Here is a 22,890-nt window from a genome sequence, read left to right as displayed (position 1 = left end):
GTCTCCCGTCGACTTGGCCAGGCAGGGAGGACGCTGTTGTGAGAAGCCAGGCCTGGGACTGGACTGGTGGTGGCCCGGGACTGGGACGAGGTCAGGCGGGTGGGCAGAGCTGACCCCCTGTCCCCCCAGACGCCGCATCTGGTCAACCTGAACGAGGACCCGCTGATGTCCGAGTGCCTCCTCTACTACATCAAGGACGGGATCACCAGGTGGGACAAAGCCGCTCCTCCAGGCCAGCAGGCGAGGGGCGGGGGTGGCGGAGATGCCCTCGCTGCCCACCAAGAGCTACTGCCTGCCGTGTGCCCTTCCAGAGCAAGGCCGTGGCCTCTGGGTCCCCTGGGTCCCCTGGGTCTGGGCTCCCTCACATCTCCACACACCCTGGGTGTTTCTCAAGAGGTCCCACCGGGCCCCCGGGGCAGCGCTGCTGACACCTTCCTCCCCTCAGAGTGGGCAGGGAGGACGCAGAGAGGCGGCAGGACATCGTCCTGAGCGGGCACTTCATCAAGGAGGAGCACTGTGTCTTCCGGAGCGACACGCGGGCAGGCAGCGAAGGTAGCTCAGCCGCAGCCCCACCCCATCTACTAGTCCCAGCTCTGCGTGGGTCTCAGGGTGTGCTCGGGCCAGGGTGCCGGGCGTGCATGGCGTGTGTGTGTGACACTGGGGTTGGAAGTGCCCGGGGAAGGGCCCGGAGTCTCTACAGCCTCTGTGAAAGCTGAGGGCCAGGGCACAGGAAGCGTGTGTCCGGAAGTGCGTGTGGCGCCCCTGGGCAGGGAGGGAGCGGGGCTCTGGGGTAGGAAGCTGTTCTGGGATGGCACTTTCCTGTTGGCTGTGGAGCAGCCATCGGTCCATCTTCCTGCCTGCCCCGCCTCCCTCCAGAGGGTGACACTGCCTTGCTTGGTGTGGGCCCTGGCACTGCTGAGCGGTCACCATCCCAGGGCCCTGAGCTCAGGCATCTCCAGGCACATGCCCAGCCAGCCTCTGGCCTGCAGATCTGACCCCAGCCCACTGTCCACCTTGGCCACCTGAGGATAGTGGCCCTCAGGAGCGTGGGGACAGCTGTCTCCTCCAGAGTGCTCCTGTCTGCAGCCCGGTTCCCTCCAAGACACCCTCACCAGTGTTTCTTACCTCGTCCACCTGGAGTTCTGGATGGGGCCCGGGGCACCAGCCCAGCCCAGCCCAGCCTCCCTGCCCGAGACCTGCCAGGGTCACTTTCCCCCCCGGTGTTATTGGGCGAGACCCCCACCCTGGCTCCTCCAGGGCCCAGATGGGCTCCTGCTGGTGGCCAGGCTGTGCATCCAGCAGGAGTGGGGGAACCTTGGAGGCACCCTGGGTCCAGGCAAGCTGAGCTCTGCAGGGACAACCCCTCACCGTCCCCTGCTTCTCTTCCGATAGCTGTGGTGACCCTGGAGCCCTGTGAGGGTGCAGATACGTACGTCAACGGCAAAAAAGTGATGGAGCCCAGCATCCTGCGGTCAGGTACACAGGCGTGTGGAGACTTTGAGGCAGACGGGCATCTGGCGAAGCCGCTGTCCCTAGGCCTGAGTCACCCTGTTGCCTGTGAAGCCCCTAGGGCCATGGCCTGCTCCAGTGGCTCAGAGTGGCTGCTGCACAGGGCTGGGCTCTGGGGAGGGGCAGGGCACAGATGCTGGGCCAAGAGGTGTAGCAGAACAGAGTGTGGCTTCCCCCGGCACCAAGGGCTGCGATGTACGCCCCAGGCACCCGGTGCGAGATCTCTGCTTAGGAAAGCCACAGAGACGCATACGAGGCTGTGCTGCGTGGCCGAGGCTTCCTAGTGCTGGCTCTACAGAGACCAGGAGCAGCGGGGCACAGCTGCAGGCTGGTGAATCCTGGTCCCTGGGCCCAGAGGCGTAGAGCTGTGGGCTGGGGAGCACTGACGCAGACGCATAGGTCCAGAGGTGCAGGCTGATGAGTGTCGTTACACACACAGATAAGATCTGTGTCAAAGAACTGGTTTACTTGAGGGTGGGGATTGCCGGCAGGACGGAGTCTGTGGGCTGGGGAGGACTCAGTTTGCGGGTCGAACACTGTGCCCACCATTGTCAGCTGCTGCAGGTGTTGATCACCTGGACAGCGGCCACAGCAGAGCTAGACCAGGTGGCACCAGAGGTGGTGCAGCCTGGCCAAGCTGGCAGGTGGAGTTCCCGCAGCATCACCTGTGGCCAGGCACGAGTTCTTGGCTGGGAACTGGCAGGACCCTTCTAGCTGCTGTGGTGGTGAGGAGGCAGGGAGGCAACATCACTGCCCGATTTCCAGCCTGTGGCCCCGGAAGGCCCTTTGGCTTTAGCAGGGGCTCTCAGGACTGTCCTGCCTTTGCATTCTAGGGCCATTTTGGAGGAAGGACCCAGGGAACACCTGAATCTGAGGGTCACCTTGCCAGCCGTGGGGATGCCAAGGCTCGGGGGTGGCCTCGGCTTGGATTTTCCTCTGAGTGCTTGAGCCCAAGGACCAGCCGTGTGCTGACCCCAGGCTGGGGTGGGAGTGGGGAATAAAGCCAGCCAGAGAGCCAGGCAGGACTGGGCAAAGAGCAGGCACCACCCTGCGGGTCAGTCTGTCCCCTGGGTCCTGCAGACAGGTGGGCCCGAGGGGAGGGCTGGACTCGGGAGAGAGACTGGCACTGTGCAGTGTCCCCACCGAGTCTGGAGGGGCACAGCCGGCCAGGGCAAGCTCTGGCCAAGCAGCCCCCTCAGGTCATCTGCGGAGGGTGTGGAGGAAGCCCCTGCACCCCTCTCCCCTTCTCCTAACCCCCTGGAGCCCTTCTGGGACTCTCAGGACCCCAAGGCAGGCTTTGCCTCCCTCCCCAGGGAACCGTATCATCATGGGTAAGAGCCACGTGTTCCGGTTCAACCACCCCGAGCAGGCCCGGCAGGAGCGCGAGCGCACACCCTGTGCGGAGACGCCCGCTGAGCCTGTGGACTGGGCCTTTGCGCAGCGTGAGCTGCTGGAGAAGCAGGGCATTGACATGAAGCAGGAGATGGAGCAGAGGTGAGCCCTGGGCCACCCGCTTGCCCACACACCCCTCAACCCACCCACCCTGGCTCACCCACTGTGGCCCACAGGCTCCAGGAGCTGGAGGACCAGTACCGCCGGGAACGTGAGGAGGCCACCTACCTGCTGGAGCAGCAGAGGCTGGTGAGGACGCCTGGCCACCCTGGGCCCTGCTCACTGGGACCCCAGCCCTGCCACCCATTCTCCCATCAGGCACCTGGCAGGACGGGTGAGGCCACCTGGGTCTCCATGGTGTAGGGATCCCAGGCCTTGCCTCTCTGCAGGACTATGAGAGCAAGCTGGAGGCGCTGCAGAAGCAGATGGAGTCCAGGTACTACCCGGAGGTGGCCGAGGAGGAAGAGGAGGAGCTGGAGGATGAAGGTGAAGGGCCTCCGACTTTGGGAGCACTGCAGGGTGGGATTCCAAGGGCTGTGCTGCAAGCACGCGCGCACACACACACACACACACACACACACACGTTCATGTGTGCACACACGCTGGCACTGGCAGGGGGCTGGGACCATGGGGGAGCTGGCAGGGGTACGCCCTGTGAGACCAGATGAGTCCACTGCACCTCCCATGGCCTCCCACTGAGGGCGCTGGACAGAGGACCTGCGATAGGGAGAGCTTGGCCAGCCCCTCATCCGCTCCCAAGCCCGCAGCCCGCCTGCACTGGGGCCTGTCCACAGCTCGGCAGGCCTTTCCTGGTGCTTTCTCCTCTGCACTGAGAATGGTCGGTGTGACTTTGAGGCCCCGAACACAAAGTCCAGGCCCAGCAAGGGAGGGGTGCATAGCCTCAGAGCGGGTGGAGCCCCGAGCCAGGCCTCCCTCTGGCCAGCCGCCCCCCACCCTCCTTCGGGCTCCATGCTTCACCTTGCACCCTGCCCGTGGGGTGTAGGGCCAGCCGACGTGGCCTTCGGGACAGGTGTGGGGTGGGCTCGGTGTCAGGCTGTGGCTTGGCCCTGCTGACCGGTGGCCTCCCCCACAGTCCAGTGGACAGAGCGGGAGTGTGAGCTAGCGCTGTGGGCTTTCCGAAAGTGGAAGTGGTACCAGTTCACGTCCCTGCGGGACCTGCTGTGGGGCAATGCCATCTTCCTCAAGGAGGCCAACGCCATCAGCGTGGAGCTGAAGAAGAAGGTGGGGGCCTGGCTGGCCTGTGGCCTCCTATCAGAGACAGGGCCTCAGCCCGTGTGTGTAGGGTTGCTGCCCACAGTCAGGCTGCAGCACGGGGCCCCTGTCTGACCCAGGGGACCCTGGAGCTGGCAGGATTGGATGCCTGGCCCTCTGCTCAGGGCAGGGGGCCAGGTGCCAGGTGGGGTGCAATCCCTTCGGTGGCCAGTGGGAAGGTGCTGGGACGGATGGGGCACATGGCCCAGGCCTCTGGGAGGTGGGATCGAAGCCTCTCCTGAGACCCGGCCCTGGCCACCAAGGGGCTGACGAGAGTCACTGCCCGTCGCAGGTCCAGTTCCAGTTTGTCCTCCTCACGGACACTCTCTACTCCCCACTGCCACCGGATCTGCTGCCCCCGGAGGCCGCCAAGGACCGAGAGACTCGCCCCTTCCCCCGCACCATAGTGGCCGTGGAAGTCCAGGACCAAAAGAACGGGGCCACTCACTACTGGACGCTGGAGAAGCTCAGGTGTGGCTGGCGGGCAGGGAGGTGGATGGACAGGGACAGCTGGGTGGGGCTCCTGGCAGTGTGGGCACCTGCAGGTGTCACTGTTTCTGACGATGGCGTTCTTTTAAATGAGAAGGAAAAAGGAATAGGGTCCAGCCTCATGGGATCACTCCCCTACCAGTGGTATGGTCGGACACAGCAGTACATTTTTGGGTTCTCTCACGGGTGAAGATGCCCAGGCCCAGAATGAGAATGTGCTGCCGGGCAGGGGCAGCATCCTGGCACCACAGCGGGGCCTGGGGGTGAGGCTGGAGGCTGACTGGCATCACCAGAGCCAGCTGGTGCAGGGCCTCGAGCACCGGAAGGAGCACCCACTCCACCCCAGCCCTCTCCTGTGCACTGCGTGCCCAGTGGGGGGTGGAAGAGAAAGGGGTGCACCTGGAGGGAGCCCCATGCTCCTGAGATTCGGGAGCCCTTCCCGTAGCTCAGCCAGGCACGTGAGGACGTGGGGCAAACCCCAGGGAGGAGGGCTGGTGTCACACCGCCCAGGACACAGGAGGCACAGCCCACCCTGTGGCCAGTGTGGGACCGGAGGCCAGGCCTTTTCTCAGGGTCAGCGCTGACCCAGCCACCGGTTTGCCCTGGCTGGCTGGGCGTGGGAGGTTGGGGACCAACAGGCCGGCTGTCTGTAGGAGCCAGATGGACTGGGCAGGGCTCTCCCCAGCCAGCAAGGCCCCGAAGATGTCAGAACATCAGAGATTGGAAAGCCAGAAATACTGTTCACACACACACACACACACACACACACACACACACACACACCGCGCGCACACTCACACTCCTGCCACCCTCTCAGGCAGGTACGGTTTGGCTCCCAGAAGGACAGACAGCCACCTGCGTCCAGTTTGTGAGGCCCTGTTCAGCACAGGCCCTCGGGGCCCAGGGATTTCATCCCCAGCAGTTTGCCTTCCCTGGGGAACGAGAACTTGGAAAGTGTTTTCTCATCTTCTGCATGCTCTCACTGCCTTGAGCTTGTGGGGCTCCAGGTGTGACCCCCATTCAGGCTTCAGTTGAGTCCCCCTCCCTCCCCCGTTCACTTCCCAGCCGCTGTCGCCTGGGCAGGCTTGGGTGGACCTGGCGGTGAAGCGTGTGTTCAGCCGAGGGGAGCTCCGCTTGACTGGTTTCCAGGGCCGTGGGGGGTTCCGTGCAGCAGAGCCCTGAGCCCGGTGACGACGCAGCAGGACGGTGTGGACACAGCTGTGGCCGCTGCCGGAAGGGGAGGAGCCAAGGCTGCGGCTGCCCTGAGCCCGTGCTGTCCTTGTGCCCTGCAGGCAGCGCCTGGACCTGATGCGAGAGATGTACGACAGGGCAGCAGAGGTGCCTTCCAGCGCCGTCGAGGACTGCGAGAACGTGGTGACCGGCGGGGACCCTTTCTACGACCGCTTCCCCTGGTTCCGACTGGTGGGCAGGTGGGTGCCTCCCCTTCCCCGGCACAGAGAGGCAGTGGGACGTGGAGCGGCCCCTCGGGCTCCCCCCCCACGCCCACAGGCCCCTCTCTTCGGGGTCCTGAGGGGGTCTTCTCCCCACCACCCACGCCCCTGTGGGGCCACGTGTGCGTGTGAGTGTGTGGGGCTCCCAAGCGCCAGGGGCCGCGCAGCTGTTCCAGGTCCCTGGCGGCCTTGGGGTTGGCACTGTGGAGACAGGGCTGTGTCACCAGACCTTAGAGGCTTTAGAGCCCACCGCCTTGTTCTCTGCACTTATCTGGGGCCTGCGCCAGCCCCGACCCCACATGGCTGGATGCTCTAAGACCTCAGCGTGGCTGAGCCCTGGAAGGCCTACACAGCCTTGCTCTGCCTGGCCAGGACCCTGCTCCAGTCACGCCTGTTGGTGCCCTCCGGGACCTTCTGGAGCCTTCCTGCCAGCTGCCCACATGGGTGTTTTTATTTCTTGGCAGACCTGGGGACAGGGCACATTTTTGGTTCTCTTGTCTTTTAAAGCAGTGTTCTCGGTGGTGCGTGTCTGGTTTTGCTTGGAAACAGAAGCCCCCGCCCACCCGCCCCGTCCTCCTGCGAGTAGCTGGTGCTAACTTCTCTCTGTCTTGTCGTACTGACCTCAGTTCAGCCGTCTCTGGCTGCAGCAGCTACCCTCTTCTCAACACATGCATGAGCGAGCGCATGGCTGCTCTCACCCCCTCCCCCACCTCCTCGAGCCCCGACTCCGACTCCGAAGCCACCGAGCCTGCCGAGGAGCAGAGTGTGGGGGAGGAGGAGGAGGAGGAGGAGGAGGAGGAGGAGGAGGAGGAGGAGGAGGACCTGGAGGACGACGTCTTTCTGGAGCGCGCGCTGTGCGACGGCCGGGACCCGTTTTACGACCGGTCCCCCCTGTTCAGTGTAGTAGGAAGGTTGGTGAGGTCGAGGAGCGCATGCTGGGAAGGAACCAGCTCTTTTGCACGGGAGCACTGCTGTGGGCACCGTGGGTGTCAGGGCGAGACCCCGGGCCCTCCTGGCCGGGCAGGCTGAGGGCCAGCCTCTCACCAAAGCTGGGGAGCCTCTGGGGCTCCCCACGTCCCTGTCACAGGGCAGAGCTGGGTCCAGGCATGGAGGCGACACCCAGCCGGTGTCAGGTGGGCCGTGCAGCTGGGAGCTGTTTCTAGGCAGGGGGGCCCTGAGCAGCGGCTGTGGTTTAGGTCATGAGGCTGTGTGTCCCTGTGCAGGCCCCGGGGCCATCTGAGAGTGAGGCCCGGGCTCTGAGCCCTGTCTGTCCCTTATCCTGGGGACCAGCCTCATCCTCACTGCCCAAAGCTGAGGCGTTTGTGCACTCAGCGCCCCTCCACTTGGGACAGGAGCAGGCTTGGGGGCCCCTCTGCTGCCTCCCTCTGAAGTGAGGCTGGGCCCATCCTGACCTCCCCAGTCTCCATGGCAAGATGCGGCACAGGGCCCACTTGTCCCCATGGAATGTAACCTTTGCAGCTTGGAGCTGGTCATCATGTCCACCAAGCAGGCAAGAGAGACCAAGGTCAGCAGGTGAAACTGAGGCTGCGGGGAGGCCTGGGCTTGAGGGTGCTGTCCTGCAGGCAGATTCAGCAAAGACAGCCACTGGTCCTGTGCTCATTATCCTGGAAGACAGGGCAGGGAAGCTCTGGCCACAGCAGTTCGCAGTAGACATTCAGGGCCTGCACTGGCCACAGTGGCACAGGCCACAGACATGAAGAGTGAGTTTTAACTCTTGCAGCTCTCTGAGAGTTTACGATGGCTCCCTTAGGCCAGGCCAATGGACGCTTCCAGAAGTCTCGACCTTGGGGCACCAGGACTGAAGCTGAAGGCACCGTGGGGTTCTATGGCCCCTCCGTCAGGAAGAGGGGGTAGTGTGAGAGGCCCTGGCAGGTGGCAGTTCCCACAGCACATGGCAGGGACTTGTTCTGATTAGTTTCCCGGCTGTCACTAGGCTGACATTAGGTGTCATGGGCCGCTGGCCCTACTGGACACAAACAGGCAGTGCCCTGCCAGGATGCCCCAGATCTGGACCTCCTCCCTGCTGGGCCTGGCGGGAGGTGCAGACCCAGGCCTGCTCCCTGGAGGCTTCAGTACCACGCCCCACCTGCATGGCCAGGAGAGGTTCCAGGTGTCAGATAGGCGGGAGGGGGTCAGGACACGCAGGGTCCACAACAGCACAGGAAGTGGGCTGTGGGCTCTGCAGTCTCAGCTGGAAAGAGCTGGGTCCTTCCAATAGTTTTCTTCCTCTTGTGGATTTGAGATTTCACAAAACTCCCAAACCGACCAAAGTTGCCCATGTGAGCCCCGGCCCCGTCTCAGGGGTGGCCTGTGACGGGCTCCATCTGGCACCACCCTGATCTTTTTGGTTTGGCAAGAATTGGCTTCTCCCACGCAGCAGCTGTGCAGGCCCAGCCTGGGAAGGACCTCCATTGATTTTCCCCGTATCCTTCTCGTAGCTGCTGGCTCCCTCCAAAGCTTCAGCGAAATTGGGGTGCCCACTCTTGCCCCCCCGGAAAGGCTCCCTGGGTCCCAGCATGCGTCTTTGCTCCTCACCAATCTGTGGTTAGCGCTGCCTCCTCCCTCCTGCCCACCATGCCCGCCGCTCTATCCGGTCCGCCCTCCTGTGCTCTCTGGCGTTTCAGTCTGCTTCAAGGCCCCTTGGCTGTCGGGGTGCTGGGCAACAGGGAAGGCAGGGCGCTGGGCACCTGCTGCCCAGGCTGAGGAGGGGGCCTCAGTCTTGGATTGGCCCACCCGGGTAAGATGAGGGCACAGGCGCTGCAGACAGCATGAACTGAGTGCCCGGGGCGAGCGTCCCCAGGAGTTGGCCCGAGAGTAGTGTCCAGCGCTGGGTGGACAAATGTGGACCCAGCAGGAGGCTGCACCATGTCAGCTCTGCCACCTGGGCTCCCTCGGCCCCCATGCTGGGCCTCTGGGCCTAGGCCACTCAGCTTCTTGGACAGCGTGGCCACAGATGTGTTTCTCAGGTCTGGAGAGTGGCTGGGTGTGCGGGTGGGTGTCCGTGGCCGGGCTGGGTCGTAGACCCTGAAGTGGCCGGCGTGTTGTCTCTGGTACCTGGAGGGCCGTCCCCGCTGGGGCCTGAAGCCTGCACCACCTGGCCTGTCGCCTCACCTTCCCGTGTGTTGCCCAGGCGAAATCTGCGTGGGAGGCAGGAGGGGCCTTCTCGGCTCTCCAGGCTGGGGCTGCACTGGGTGGGGCTGCTGGCTGTTGAGGTCCCTGCTGGCTGAAAGAGACCATCGCTGCCACCCAGCAGGCCGAGATCAGGGCTGCAGTGAGGGGCGTCACTGAGCTCCCCCCGCCCCCCGTCCCACACTGGGCACCAGGCTGAGCTAGCCTCCCGCTCCCACCGGGCGGGCGCCTTGGAGCCCGTGGATGCCTGAGAATGTGCCGCCCCACCTGGAGCAGAGAACTGGGGCAGCTTTGCTGTGGCTCCTAGGGTCACTGTAAACCCCCCAATCCCCAGCTGAGAGGTCCTCAGAACCCCACCCATGGGCCCTGTCTCTGGGCACACCTGTCTGGTGTGGTGGCCTCAGGTGGGCTGTGGCAGTCTTTGGCTCTCCAGTGTCTGGATTTCCCCTCTGCCAGGAGGCAGCTCTGAAGGGCTGAGGCAGGGCAGTCTCCTTCGTTTCCTACCTGTGTGAATGGAGCAGGCAGGCACAGGATGAGAGCTGGCAGGAGACACCTGCAGGTCACTGCCAGCCCTGCCTCTTCCTACTTCTGTGCCTCTGTTTCCTCACCTGTGAAATGGTCCCGGGTGCCATATTCCGCCAGAGCTCACCACCCCACCTCTCAGGGAGGAGCGTGTGGCCGACCGGGCCCAGACATGCCTCCCGGGTGTGCTGTACCCGCTCCCTCTGTGGTGTGGCCCCGGGGCGCCTGACACCACAGCTGGGGCTCCTGCCTCAGGTCTTCTCGTCTTGGGGCTGCCCTGTTGCCCTCCCACGGGATGTCAGGAACCCCAGCATCTGCGTGCCATGCGGCAGGAAGCAGCTGCCCTGGGGTGGCATAGGTTTCTAGCAGGGTTTGTCAGCAGCCAAGGAGGGCTGCCAACTGCAGCACTGCCTGGCAAGGCCTTGCCTCAGTTTTCCCCTCTGTGCACTGCTGTAGACCCCAGGACCTGCCCGTTAGGGGGGTCGGGGGAGAGCCAGGTTCTGGATGGCCATGGGACCTGTGAGTGTCCCAGGTGGGCACCTGCCCCGTCCCGTGGGCCCCGAGGGGTGCATCTGGCCAGGCTGAGCCCAGCTGTGCTGGCTCCCCAGAGCCCCAGGAGTTGAGCCGTGCAGGGGCAGCCTGGACTGGCTGCTGGCCCTAATGGCTATTCACCCCTCCCAGCACCCCACCCGGCCACAGCAGGCATACCCCCAAAGTCCCCCTAGGGGCTTTCTGCACCCCCGACATGGCCGCTGCTCATTGACTCCTGGAAGGAAGGCTGGGGCCGGTGCTCCCTCGGGGTGTCCTGAGGGAGCAGTGCACTGGGCTTCCTCTGCCTAGGAGTGTGGTGAGTGGGCTTCCTCTGCTGCAGGAAGGCAGCCCGGGGCTCCCTGGCCCAGTCCCAGTCCTGCCCCAGCGACCTCGCCAGGCTGCTGGGATGGCAGCCTGGTCTATGTGGCAGGATGCTCAGGAAGCAGGAGGCCTTGAGGCCAGCGCCAGGAGGCTGGGAGGAAGGGGCCCAGAGAGGGGAGTGACAGCACGGCTGTTGTCGCTGGGGGCCAGAGACTGCTCAGGACGCCCAGGGCCTATCGGCTCCCCCGGCCTGTGGGGCTCGTTGCTCCTGCGGTGAGCTTGGGTATCTGGAGCGTGTGGGGCTTCTGGCTGTGTCCTCAGACCCTTCCTGTGATGCGGAGCCCCCCGGGGCTGAGTGGGAAGAAGCGTGTGTGGGGTCTGGTTCTGAGTGCTGCCCTACACCCTGAGCTGTGCTCCTGTGAGCAGGCTGTCATGCGGGAGCAGGCACAGCAGGCGGTGTCCGACGTGCAGGGCTGAGTGGGCGCAGTGTCTGTCCTGCTCCCTCCTCCCCCTTCGTCCATGCCCTGCCCAGTGCCCACCTGGCAGCAGCCCGTGTCCTCTGCCTGCCTGTCCCGCTCCCACACCTGAGTGAGAGCCCTGTCCTACTCTTCTCCCGCCTCCCGTGTCCCCGTCCTGTCCATCCTGCCCACACTGTGCCCCTTCCAGGAGTCGCCTGCCCTCTGGCTGTGGGTCACTGCTGGAGAGGAGGGCAGGGGCTAAGGGCCAGGTCACTGGGCAGCTCACCTGGGTGGCCATCCTCCCCCTGAGGGTGCCCCAACCCAGAGGACGCCCCATCCCTAGGAAGTGCCCCACCCTGAGCAGCCCCCCTCGCAGTCCACACACCAGACTGGCACAGTGTCTTCAGGGTCCTCTGTTCCTCTGCCCGTGTGATGCCCCGTGTTGGGCAGCTCGGGGTTGTAGCAGCCACCCTGGGGCAGGAGCGCTGTCCAAGCCAGGCAGGTACCAGCTACAGGGACAGGAGGCTCTTGGTGTTCTGCTCATGGATGGGGCAGGTGGGCAGTGCTACAAGCCTGGGGTGTGCTGGTCTGGGGCGCCCCTCTTGAGTCTTGGCCTCCGGGGTGGAGCTGCTTGGTGGGGCCATTGGGGAAGTGGCGTCAGTACGTCAGAGGTGAAGGCTCAGGGGCCACCCCAGGTGGGTCCTCGTCCTTGAAGCAGGCTGAAACCCTCAGCTGCCCTCTGCTCAGCTGCCGTGCTGGGCTTCGCTGGGCAGCGCCCTCTGCCCCTGTGCCCCGAGCCCGCCTTCTCTGTGCCCCTGCCTCCTCCCGTCTCTGCACCTCGAAGGCCCGGGACCCTCTCCCCACCTGCCTCACCCTGGCTGTCCGTGCTTCGCCCGCTCTGCTCCGCAGCATCGTGTTGTGTTGTGACCGGCGTGCTGTCCCTGGTGCTGTCCTTCTGCACAGGGCCCTGGCGCCTGTGACCGACCTCTGCTCCCCAGGGCCTTCGTGTACCTGAGCAACCTGCTGTACCCCGTGCCCCTGGTGCACCGTGTGGCCATCGTGAGCGAGAAGGGCGAGGTGAAGGGCTTCCTGCGTGTGGCCGTGCAGGCCATCTCAGGTGCGAGCAGGCGCTGGCGGGTGGTGCAGGCAGGCACAGTGGCTGAGGCGCTGCCCTCCCCACCCTCCCAAGCCGGCCTGACAGGGTGTCCCCTGTGCTCGGGGCTGGCCGGGGCCAGCTTGGGCCACACAAGCTGTGCCCAGGGCTTCCTGAGCCCACTCAGCTCGGGCATCAGGCACTGGGAGGCGCCCTTCCCTGTGGAGAAGGCTGCAGACTCCTGGCCCCAGGCTTCCTCCTGTGGGGACTCGCTGTTCCCTCCAAAGACCTGGCTGCCTGGCGCCTTGGAGAGAGAGTGAGGCAGACAGGTAGACAAACAGGAGAGAGGACACGTGGGCTGGGCCCGGAGGGACTGAGGGGCCAGCACCCCATGTGCCGTGGCCCCCGCCGTGTCTGGTCCCCTTGGCCACTTCTCGAGACTGTAACGCTGCTCCACTGGTGTAATTAACGTCTCGCCCTGTCACCAAACTCCCAGCAGCCTGTGGCTCCCAAATGCTCTTACAGCGCCTCTTGCCCGCCTAGATGCCTCTGCATTGCTATGGAAAGGAAGTGCAGTCACTGAGGCCCCAGGACCCCAGCTGAGAAGGGGAGCCCACACCTGCAGCCTGTCTGTTGGAAAGCAGGGTGCTGCCTAACCCTCCCTCGGGGGCTGCTCCCGACCACCAGGCCTTGCTCCCCTCCTGCCCCATCCGGGCCTTGCTCATGCAGTAGAGCTGAGCCACCCCCTCCCCACTGCATCCTCTGAGAGCTGTGGTCCTGCTCTGCCCTCAGGGAGGGACCCTTTGGGGTCCTCATGGAGCCACAGGTTTACCGGGAAGGTCACCTCCCAGCGCCGTGTGGAGTCAGACGAGGGTGTGGGCAGCCACGGTTCCTTCTGTTCCTGGACTGTGTTTAGGATCAGAGCTGGGACAGGAGCTGCTCTCCAGCTGGAAGACTGTATCTGGGGTGATGTGGGTGGTTCCCTCTGTGGCTCTGGGAAAGGTGACATAGGAGAGGTGCAAGCCCCGCGGTGCCTGGGGCCAGGGCACGAGCCCCGTTAGGGGCAGGCTTGGCCAGCACTGTATGGGCTGGGAGAGCACTGGCCACGAGCAGTGCAGTGGAGAGGACAGCGTGGTGGCCCCCCAAGGCCTGTGCCGGGCTGGGGGACAGGAGCCCTGGGAGCAGTGGGACCAGGTCAGGAGTCCGTGGGGAAGGGGGCGGCCATGGGTGTTGTCCTGGGCAGTTTGCAAACCCCTGAGCACTCAGTGGGGGCTCAGCCTGGCTCTGCCCGTCTGGGACAAGCTGGGCATGACCACCTGCTCACCTCCTGCAGCTGATGAGGAGGCCCCTGACTATGGCTCCGGTGTCCGCCAGTCGGGAACTGCGAAGATCTCTTTCGATGACCAGCATTTTGAAAAGGTACTGCGCACAGTTGGCCTGCACATGGTGGGGCCACTCCTCAGTCCCCAGGCCTCCGGTGGCAGCCGCTGGCGGTGTGTGGGTCCCGCGGATCCTACCCAGGCAGTGGGCCTCTGGGTAAACACTCGACACCCCTTCCCTAGTTTGTCGTGACCTGCAGCTCCCCTCACCCCCACGCTGCTCCTGGGTCTCCTGGCTGGGGTCTGAGCGGAGTGTTGCATGTTCCCAGAGGCATGGCCTCCCTTGGGTTCATGACAGAGCCGTGCTGTCCCCCACAGTTCCAGTCCGAGTCCTGCCCTGTGGTGGGGATGTCCCGCTCGGGGACCTCCCAGGAAGAACTCCGCATCGTGGAGGGCCAGGGCCAGGGTGCTGATGTAGGGCCCTCGGCCGATGAGGTCAACAACAACAGCTGCTCCGGTAGGCGCCTGGCTACCCGACCACTGGGTGTGTCCGCCCCATCCAGCCCATCTGGGTGGCAGGGTGGCCTGGAGCATTGCTCTACCCACTCCCAGCAGCAGTGCCCCCGGATGGACTCCTCCTGGACAGCCCTGAGAAAGCCACCCTGGACCACCTCCACCTGGGCAGCACCTTCACCTTCCGTGTGACTGTCCTGCAGGCGTCCAGCATCTCTGCCGAATACGCCGACATCTTCTGTCAGTTCAAGTGAGCCCTGCTGTAACCCTGCCCCTAGCCCAGGGCTGCCCTGCCTGCCACCAGCCAGGCCTGAGGGTGGGGCCACGCTGCCCCAAGTCCCGCCCCACCAAGTGCCTCGTCCCTCTCTGCAGCTTCATCCACCGGCACGACGAGGCCTTCTCCACGGAGCCCCTGAAGAACACAGGCAGGGGCCCCCCACTCGGCTTCTACCACGTCCAGAATGTACGTCCCGGGCGCTCTCCCTCCCAGGCCTGCCTCTCTGAGCCACTCCTGTGCTCACTTCTGCCCAGCACCTACACATGGGCCCTGCAGGGCTATGTGGGGCTACAGCTGCAGGGCAGGCGGCCCTGACAGGCTTCACGGGGGTGCACAAGCGGCCCCTCAGTGGACCTCAGGCAGACGCAGGCGCGAGGTATCGGGAGAGGTCCTGGCTGCAGCCTATGCTGAGGGCTCAGGGTGCTCAGCAAAAGCAGCTGGCGTGGGCTTCAGGGCCAGGGGGACCAGGCACTGAGGGTGGCAGGAGCCCTGAGGACTCCTGAGAAGCCGGGGAGCTCCAGGACGAGAGCGTGGCGAGCGGTCCCTTGGGGGGCCGGCTGGTGGCTGCAGGGCGCAGTGGCTCTGTGGGGCTCCGGGAAGCTCAGTTGGGAGGTGGGGCCACCAGGCAGAAGGGACAGAAGTGCCAAGCTTGGCAACAGTGACACTGGCCAAGGGCTGTAAGGTGACTGGGCAGAGGGCACTGAGGCTGGCACTGACTAGGGCAGGGCACTGGCACCTGGGTCTGCAGAGGCCAGGGTGGTGGTGCTGGACCTTCCGAGGCCTCTGTCCGTGACCACGGATGGCCGCCTCCCCTAATGTCTGTCCACACCACCTTCTCCCTGGGGTCCATGTCCTGGTGTTTCCTCAGTGAGAACGCTGTCCCTGGGTCATTTCTGTGATTCCCCACCTCCAGGAGGCACATTCCAAGCCCCTGGGGGTTAGGACTTCAACATAGGAATTTGAGGGACAGGGACAGGACTTTAATCTGGCACTGCAGCAGCCACACTGTCTGGTCTCTGTGTGGCCTCAGCTGCCCCAGGGAGAGGACCAGGCTGCCGCTGGAGTCTGACCTGGCTCTTTGAGCTGACCGCGTTAGGCCAGGACCGTTGTTCCTGTCGCAGGCAGAGGGTGGGCCTGGCCAGGGTTCCCACGCAGGCACAGTCCTTCATGGAGAGGGAGCATTTTCTCCGGGACTTCCCTCCCTGGCTGTGCCCTCCCACCTGCCTCCTTACCCACCAGATCGCAGTGGAGGTGACCAGGTCCTTCATCGAGTACATCAAGAGCCAGCCCATCGTGTTTGAGGTCTTCGGCCACTACCAGCAGCACCCCTTCCCACCCCTCTGCAAGGACGTGCTCAGGTCAGCATGGGTTGCCGCTGGGGCTGCGGGGCCCCCGAGCCCGCCCATGCCCGAGTTTGGGCCTGAGCTGAGGGGGTGTCAGACCAACCAAGCCCTCTTGGCCACGGAGCTGGGCAGGCCTGGGGCCCCAGTGTCCTTGCGAGCTCTGTCTCTCTCTCAGCTGTCAAGCAGGACCCATAGCTGAGGGACACCCGGTGTCAGGGGCAGAGAGAGCAGTGACAGGCGTTCAGGGAGGCACTGGGTCCCAGCACTTTGAGTGCAGGAGCCTCGGGGCTGGGAGCCATGGCTTTCAGCCTCCGGGACAGAGTCTGGAGTCCTGAGCCCCGCTTTTCCCACCCAGGTTGGTCCAGGGCATGAAGCTGGGGTCTTTCCTGGGCCCGGGGGACAGGGCACAGGGGCCGACATGGGGTCAGCAGCTGCCCTGCCCTGGGTGGCCCTCTCCCGCCTGGCCCCTCACTCTGGCCTCCTCCACAGCCCCCTGAGGCCTTCCCGCCGCCACTTCCCTCGTGTCATGCCGCTGTCCAAGCCAGGTAGGCGGGGCCTCCCACATCCCAGGCAGTGAGGCCCGCAGGCTGGAGCTGCCCGTGGGGAGGGCTCCACTCTAAGATGGGTCGAAGGCTGAGGATGGAACGGGAGGGGACATAGCCAGGCCCGTGGGCTTCATGGCTCACAACTGTTGTCTAGTCCCCTGCTCTGCAAGGGCACACTGGGGCACAGTGAGGTGGGGCAGTGGTGGCAGGGATGGAAGGCCGTGAGGGGGCAGTGGGCAGAGGTTGGCACGGGGCGCAGGAGCCAGAGGCTGTTTGCCAGGAGCAGGACACCAGCGTGGGGCCCTCAGGAGCTGGGGACTGGGAGGGTGTGCTTGGGCTGCTGCAGTGGCTGTGGCAAAAGAGCCGGCAGGTAATGGGCTGGCAGTGCCGCAGGCAGAGGGCTCCTGGGCAGGGTGGGCCTGAGCAGGTGTCTCTGGCACCCTGCTGGTGCTTGAGATCGCGTGCCACGCCCTCCTCGAGGGCTCGTGTTGAGGGGTGTAGGCTCCTGCCACCTGGGGCGTGGAGAAATAGTGAGGTCACGTCTGCCCGCCAGCCTGGTGCTCCTTACCCTGGTCTGACGTGCCGAGGGCCGGTGAGTTCTGTGTGGGCACCTTGGGCAGGAGTCATGCCCTCGCCTGCAGCCTGTGATGGGTGTGGCTCACCATGTGATATCCTTGTCCTGTCCCCTCAGTGCCTGCCACCAAGCTCAGCACACTGACCCGTCCCTGCCCTGGGCCCTGCCACTGCAAGTACGACCTGCTGGTCTACTTTGAGATCTGCGAGCTGGAGGCCAATGGCGAGTGAGTGCATGTCCACCTGCTGAGCTGGGGACAGGGATGGAGCTCCTGGCGTGGTGGGGAGGAGAGGGCCGGGCACTGAGCCTGTCCGGCAGGTGTGTGTCAGCCCCTCACCGTGGGCCAGGTGCTGGAGAACAAGCGTGCTGGCTCCCTGCCTGAGGGGCAGGGGCTCTGGCCCCTTGTGGTGCTGAGCATGGTCCCCAGGCTGGGGTCGGGTGGCCTGGACCAAGAGTACAAATAATCAAGGAGGTTCGCTAAGCCCCCAGAGGAGGTGGGAGATCACCCAGGCTCCTCCCGGGTACCAGGGGCACAGCCCACCCAGCTGTGGCTGGGGAGCATCCAGGAGGACTGGGAGGCCATGCCGGTGGGAGCCCTGGGGCTAGAGGAAGAGGTCCCCCCACCAGCTGCAGGTCCCGTCCACAGGGAGGGAGGAAGTGGGGGCTCTGGGGGTTGTGCAAAGACCCACCCTGGAGGCTGGCCTCACCCCACCCTGACACCCGCCCAGCACGGTGGCGGTGTGGGTACCAGGGTCCAGGCGGCCCGGCATACGTTCCCAGTGCTGCCCCGCCCCCCACAGTGGGACCAGGGCTGTGCCCAGTGGGCAGGGAGGGCACCTCTCACCCTGGTCTCTCCTCAGCTACATCCCAGCCGTGGTCGACCACCGCGGGGGCATGCCCTGCATGGGGACGTTCCTCCTGCACCAGGTTTGTGGCCCGCCGCCCCCCGCCCCCCCTCCCCCCCCCGGCCCGGCCTCTGACCTGCCCTCTCTCCTGGCACCTGGCAGGGCATCCAGAGACGGATAACCGTGACGCTGCTGCATGAGACAGGCAGCCACATCCGCTGGAAGGAAGTGCGGGAGCTGGTCGTGGGTGAGTGGGAGGCCAGGCAGGTGGAGGAGCGTGGCCAGGCCCGCAGCTGTGCCCCACTGCTGTGTGCCCTGGCTACTCCCATGGCTCTGCCTCAGCCCTCATCTGACAAGGGGAGCCCTGGACAGCTGATGGTTCCCAAATCTCTGTTTGATGTGCATTAGTTTCAGCTGCACTAACAGGGTGCTACAGATTGGTTGGCTTTGAAAAGCAGAAATCAGCCAGACGAGGTGGTACATGCCTGTAGTCCCAGCATTCAGGAGGCTGAGACAGGAGGATGGCTTTGAGTTTGAGGTCAGCTTGGGCCACCTTGTCTCAAACAGACAAACCAGACAACAGAAATTGATGTCATAGCTCTGGGGGCCGGGGGCCAGAATCAAGGCCCAGCAGGAGGCACCCTCTCTGAGACGTGCATGTCTTCCTGCCTCTCCTCCTTGGGGACATCAGTGTGGGGTGTTCTTGGCTCGTTTTCCCTGAGTTCTCACCTGTGCCCCCTTCACACGCCATCCTCTGACGCCACCAGCCCCACCGTGGTGAGGCCACTGCACTTCAGGGTGGCCCTGTCTCGGTGCCCACACCTGCCACCCCAGGTGCTCGGAGCGGTGGACAGTCTGGCTAAGCACGTTTGTGCTGCTGTCAGCGCGTGAGTCTGCGTTTGGGCATCATGGGGTTAGGGCTTCAGCCCATGTTTTTCGGGAGGAAGCACAGTTCAACCGGTAAGTATCCCTGAAGGTCATAGGGTTTTTTCCTCCATGGCTTCCTGTCTAAACTGTGGTCTACCGGACGTGTCTCTTGCTGAGCGGCGAACGATGTGTCCTTCACCCCATGTGGGTGCCCTGGAGAGGATGCTGGGGTCCTGGTCCCACCGGTCATGTGGAAGGCTGGCAGGGGATCTGCACGAGAGTCCACCCCCAGGACCCGCGTGCTCAGAGCTGTGGACAGGGTCCTGGCCCCATCCTCGGCCTGGTGGGGGAGCAGGAAGGCCCAGTCTGGGTCACTGCTTAGCCAAGGAAATCATGTGATCCGCTTGCCCCTTTGGATGGCAGAATGTCCCTCCCAGGGTGACAGTGTTAGATGAAGCAGCCTGTCTTGCACATGCGGGCAGATGCTGCCAGTGCTGGCATCTCAGAGGCTGTGAGGGAAAAGCCCATGGCAGACAAGATTTTTTTCTGTCTTTCTTACTATTGTTGTTAAGCACAGAACGAAGCGGGAGCATTTTTACCTCCCTGCCTCACTGAGATCTTTTCGGCAGCTAGGAAGTCCTGTTTCCTGGGCTGGCGGTCGGGATCTATCAGGGTGTAGGTGCAGGGCAGAGGTAGAGGGGTGACTGCCCATACCACCCAGTGCCAAGGACCCGGCCAGGCCTCCCTCTCCACCTGGGGCCTTTGACCACTTCGTCTGCAGCCGCCCGGGAGCCCATGTGCTGACTCGGCTCTGCCCGGCCAGACACTGCCTCCTGGATGTGATGCACGGCTCTGCCTTTCCCTCAGGTCGTATCCGAAACACTCCAGAAACCGACGAGTCCTTGATTGACCCCAACATCCTCTCTCTCAACATCCTCTCCTCTGGCTACCTCCACCCAGCCCAGGATGACCGGTGAGTCCCGCTGTTCCCGGCAGCCCCTGTTCACCCAGCCACAGGGAATGTCTGGCCAAAGGGCCTCCCCCACCTCCCTTCTGACATGAGCCAGTGAGGAGAGGCTGTGGCCCCAGGCCCCTGGCTCCCTCGACCGAGCGTCCCCGTCCCTGGTTCACACACTCACGTTGCTGTCGTGGGGGAGCAGGGCTTGGAGTCTGAGCTAGGGCCTGTCCTGGGGTCCTGGGGCCATGGCTGGACAAGCCGGCTGCCAAGGACATGCTGGCCTCTGGTGGGTCTCCTGGGACAGGGTGTGGGGATGGATCCAGGGGTGGGGTCCCAGAGGAGGTTCAGAGGCTCACAGAGCCTGAGTCCGACAGCTCGGGGGTGGGGGATGACCACAGGGCACTGCAGGCACATGCCACTCACCACACTTGCCTGCCTGGCTCCCGGGCAGTGGCCAAGGTCATTTCCGCCCGGCGGTCCCTGTGGTGGTATCCGGGCAGTGCGGGGGCTGCTTGAGCCCTGCAGGGTTTGCTAGGCAGGTGGGCTGGGAAGGGGCTGCATCTGAGGCTGGCAGAGGGGGCTTCAGAGCCTGGGGGATGTGCAGCCAGCGTGGCTATGTGAGCTGCTTTCCAGGCCTGACCCCTAGTCTGGCTGCTCTCTGAGGCCTGGACCTGGCCCAAGAGCTGACCCTGGAGCTCAGGCGGGGGCTGCGTTTGTAAGAAGACATCTTTGAAGGTCAAGTGTGCTTGGGGGGTCCTACCCCTGGACAGAAGGCCCAGGTGGGGATGGCTCCTGTGCTCCCAGCTCCTGGGTCCCAGTAGAGCTGGATTTCTTCATAGACAGCGGTAAGGGGTTGGAGGGGACAGTGGGCCTGTGGTCCCTGGAGGATAAGCCTGCATTGCTGGAGGGGGCGCTGGGTGTTCTCTTGTTGCAGTGGCTCTGGCCAGGCAGGTTGGAGCTCACATGTAGGAGGGCAGCCTGGCAGACAGTGGGGTGAGCAGAGCCTGGGCTTCCTCATGGCCCCGGCAGGATGTGGGGGAGGCCCGGTACCCCTGTGGGTCTGGACCACCATCCTGGGCCGTGGGGACAAGCCCCAGAGGGCATCAGCTGCTGAGCACTGCTGTGGGGCCTGGAAGGTGACCTCGTTTTCTGACCTCCGACTCCTCCTTTAGCAGCAGCTCCTGGGCTCCTGGGTTAGGAGGCGGGAGGGTGTGGGTGTCTTTGGGCCGCCTCACTGCAGTGTCCGTGCACAGAGGGCCAGCTCTGGGATCATTGTGTCCTCCTCTGACTAGCCTGGCTTCTGAGGGGCACCCCGAGGGCTTTGGCTGTGGCTAAGCCAGGCCGACATATGAGGCGGCAGTGTGGGCTGGCCCTCAGGCCGACAGGGCTTTCTCTAGACAGGCTCTCCCTGTTCCTGGAGCCTGAGAGCCCAGCCCTGAAGGGCTCCGTCCTGCTCCCATGCTGGTGCAGCTCCCCTGCTCACCTGCCCCAGGAGGTCTCAAGGGCCCTCCTCGGAGGTGGCCCCGGCCAGGCACCAGCCTGTGGTCCCTCCCTGTGGGCCTTCGTGGGCATGGCTTCCTGCCCCTGGATAGTGGCTGTGTCCCTGGAGCCCACGACGCCTGGGCTGCTCCTCCCAGGCTTGGGAGGCCCCAAAGCTGTGGCCCCGCCGCCTTGGCTACCCACGTGCTTTGCCATGGCCTCGGCGCCCTCTCCTCCTCCCCGCTGGCCCGCTGCCCCGCTGCCCCACTGCCGCTGCCCGGCCCTGCCCTCACTAATGTGTGACCGTTTGTGTTTTGCAGGCAGTTTCTTGATTCGGACATCCCTAGGTATCACTGCGTCCCTTGGTTTTATTTCAGCCTCCCCTTTTCCCTCCTTCCCTCATGGCCCACACAACCCTGAAAATTTAATTTCTGGCTTTTTTGGTTCCTTATCACCTTGCTCACTTTTCCCTCCTGCTTCTCTTTTTATTTCCTTGGAAAATGGTTCTGTTTCTTTCTTTCTTTTTAATTTTTTGCTTCCCGTCCCCAACCTCTCGGCTGAGTCCCTCTTGACCTGGCTGCTTTGTAGTTTTGCTGCTCTGTAGACACTGGCTGGCCTCCCACTCCTCTGCCCCAGCCTTGCCGCCCATGTCCACACCCCTGCCTGGCCGGAGTGGGCACGGGCCTCCCCTGCATGCAGGTGGCCGGGTGCCGGGGCTGTACCAGCTTGTGAGGGGCAGCAGCTCCAGGTTAGCGCTGTCGCGGGCCAAGCGGAACCACTGGGAACAGGGCAGAGAGGACCCAGTTGCCAGGAGATGCAGCTGCGCTTGCGTGTTAGCCGGACCAGGCCCTGAGGCAGACAGCATGGCCCTGCCTGCCTTTTGGAAGCGGCAGCAGTAGATTCACAAGGAGACCCGTGGGTCCCTGCCCTCGGCTCGTCCCAAATGCAGACCCACCACAGCCTAAGGCTGGGCGGGGACACAGCAGGTGCCTTCCCTGGCGGAAGGAGGCCCCGCCCATGCTGGCCTGGGGCAGGACAGCTTTGTCCAGGGACAGCTCTGGAAGGCAGAGCGTCACCTTCTGAGCCCCGTGGACAGTGGCCAGGGGCCTGTGATGGTCACCTTGTGAACCAGCTGTTCTGAAGCCAGGAGCGCGGGAGTCCTTAAGGGGTGCCATCTGCTCCCCAGATTGTGTCACAGGGCAGGGTGAGCACAGCCAGGGCTGTCTGAGGCTGAGCCCTTGCTAGGTTATGTTGTGGTGGTCAGAGCAGAGGGGGCTGTGGCTGAGCCCCCACCAGGGCAGGAGCAACCTTGGCTGCAGGGCTGTGGCTCTCCATGTGGTTGCAGGGCCAAGGGCCAGGTGAGGCAGAGACCCTGTCAAGGGATGCCTGTCAAGGAAGTGGTGGGCAGCCTGCAGGCCTGAGCAGAGCTTCCAGCTCCCTGCGCTCAGCATGTGCTGGCTGGTCCTGGAGGGTGTGTCCGGCCCAAGTGTCCCATGCTCAGAGTGTCTGCTGTGCAGCTTCTGGGCCCAGCAACCCTCTGGCCCATCCGGGGCTCTCAGGTGGTCGTGGGGGCTGCACTGTGGAAGGCTGGGTTTGTCCATCCTTGAGCGTCCGCAACCCCTTGTTCCAGTGGAGGCTGGGCCATCTCAGACACCCCAGACACAAATGTCTGGGAAGGAGAGGAGCTGCTGTCCTCAGCACAGCCTTCTGCAGCAGCCCCAGGACCCAGGAGACCCTGCCCCCGAGGGACGCTGGCCCTCCTGTGGCTGGAGTCCATCCCAGCTGAGCTGTCACCCACTGGGCAGCAGGCCTGGGCTTGGCCTTCAGGAGCAGCCTGGAGAGTGAAAGGTGTGACCTCCTGCTGGGTGGCTCTGCAGGCGGGGGGCGGGAGCCACGCACAAGGTGGATGGCAGTGCCACGGCAGGTGGCAGGTGCAGGGAGAGGGTCTCAGGTGTCGGGAGGGTCATGAACCCCGGAGCCTT

General features: G+C 64.4%; 1 protein-coding gene across 29 annotated transcripts in view; it reads left to right on the top strand.

The window, feature by feature from the left end:
- The window catches only part of Kif1a (kinesin family member 1A), a 73,586-nt gene that overhangs the window by 37,107 nt on the left and 13,589 nt on the right, over window positions 1–22,890 (top strand). For 8 of the 29 annotated variants that reach the window (XM_087210849.1, XM_021247399.2, XM_087210848.1 and 5 more), the window contains 23 exons: window positions 130–209; window positions 446–552; window positions 1,393–1,476; window positions 2,823–3,003; window positions 3,078–3,150; window positions 3,291–3,387; window positions 3,995–4,143; window positions 4,466–4,644; window positions 5,955–6,092; window positions 6,740–7,024; window positions 12,094–12,212; window positions 13,522–13,607; window positions 13,886–14,024; window positions 14,123–14,270; window positions 14,393–14,483; window positions 15,537–15,655; window positions 16,130–16,185; window positions 16,739–16,777; window positions 16,877–16,985; window positions 17,620–17,686; window positions 17,767–17,851; window positions 19,339–19,444; window positions 21,229–21,255. In XM_087210849.1, the coding sequence (XP_087066975.1) occupies window positions 130–209; window positions 446–552; window positions 1,393–1,476; window positions 2,823–3,003; window positions 3,078–3,150; window positions 3,291–3,387; window positions 3,995–4,143; window positions 4,466–4,644; window positions 5,955–6,092; window positions 6,740–7,024; window positions 12,094–12,212; window positions 13,522–13,607; window positions 13,886–14,024; window positions 14,123–14,270; window positions 14,393–14,483; window positions 15,537–15,655; window positions 16,130–16,185; window positions 16,739–16,777; window positions 16,877–16,985; window positions 17,620–17,686; window positions 17,767–17,851; window positions 19,339–19,444; window positions 21,229–21,255 (2,564 nt within the window). The remainder of the gene's footprint in view (window positions 1–129; window positions 210–445; window positions 553–1,392; window positions 1,477–2,822; window positions 3,004–3,077; window positions 3,151–3,290; window positions 3,388–3,994; window positions 4,144–4,465; window positions 4,645–5,954; window positions 6,093–6,739; window positions 7,025–12,093; window positions 12,213–13,521; window positions 13,608–13,885; window positions 14,025–14,122; window positions 14,271–14,392; window positions 14,484–15,536; window positions 15,656–16,129; window positions 16,186–16,738; window positions 16,778–16,876; window positions 16,986–17,619; window positions 17,687–17,766; window positions 17,852–19,338; window positions 19,445–21,228; window positions 21,256–22,890) is intronic. The other 21 variants (XM_087210866.1, XM_087210865.1, XM_087210863.1 and 18 more) reach the window with 6 other exon arrangements.

The sequence above is a fragment of the Heterocephalus glaber genome, unplaced genomic scaffold (assembly GCF_053883595.1).
Source record: "Heterocephalus glaber isolate CG9 unplaced genomic scaffold, H.glaber_assembly_v1.0 deba00001226, whole genome shotgun sequence".
In the NCBI taxonomy this organism is placed as follows: Eukaryota; Metazoa; Chordata; class Mammalia; order Rodentia; family Bathyergidae; genus Heterocephalus; species Heterocephalus glaber.
Note: the sequence above shows the minus strand (reverse complement) of the source record. Positions and strands in the feature narration are given on the sequence as shown.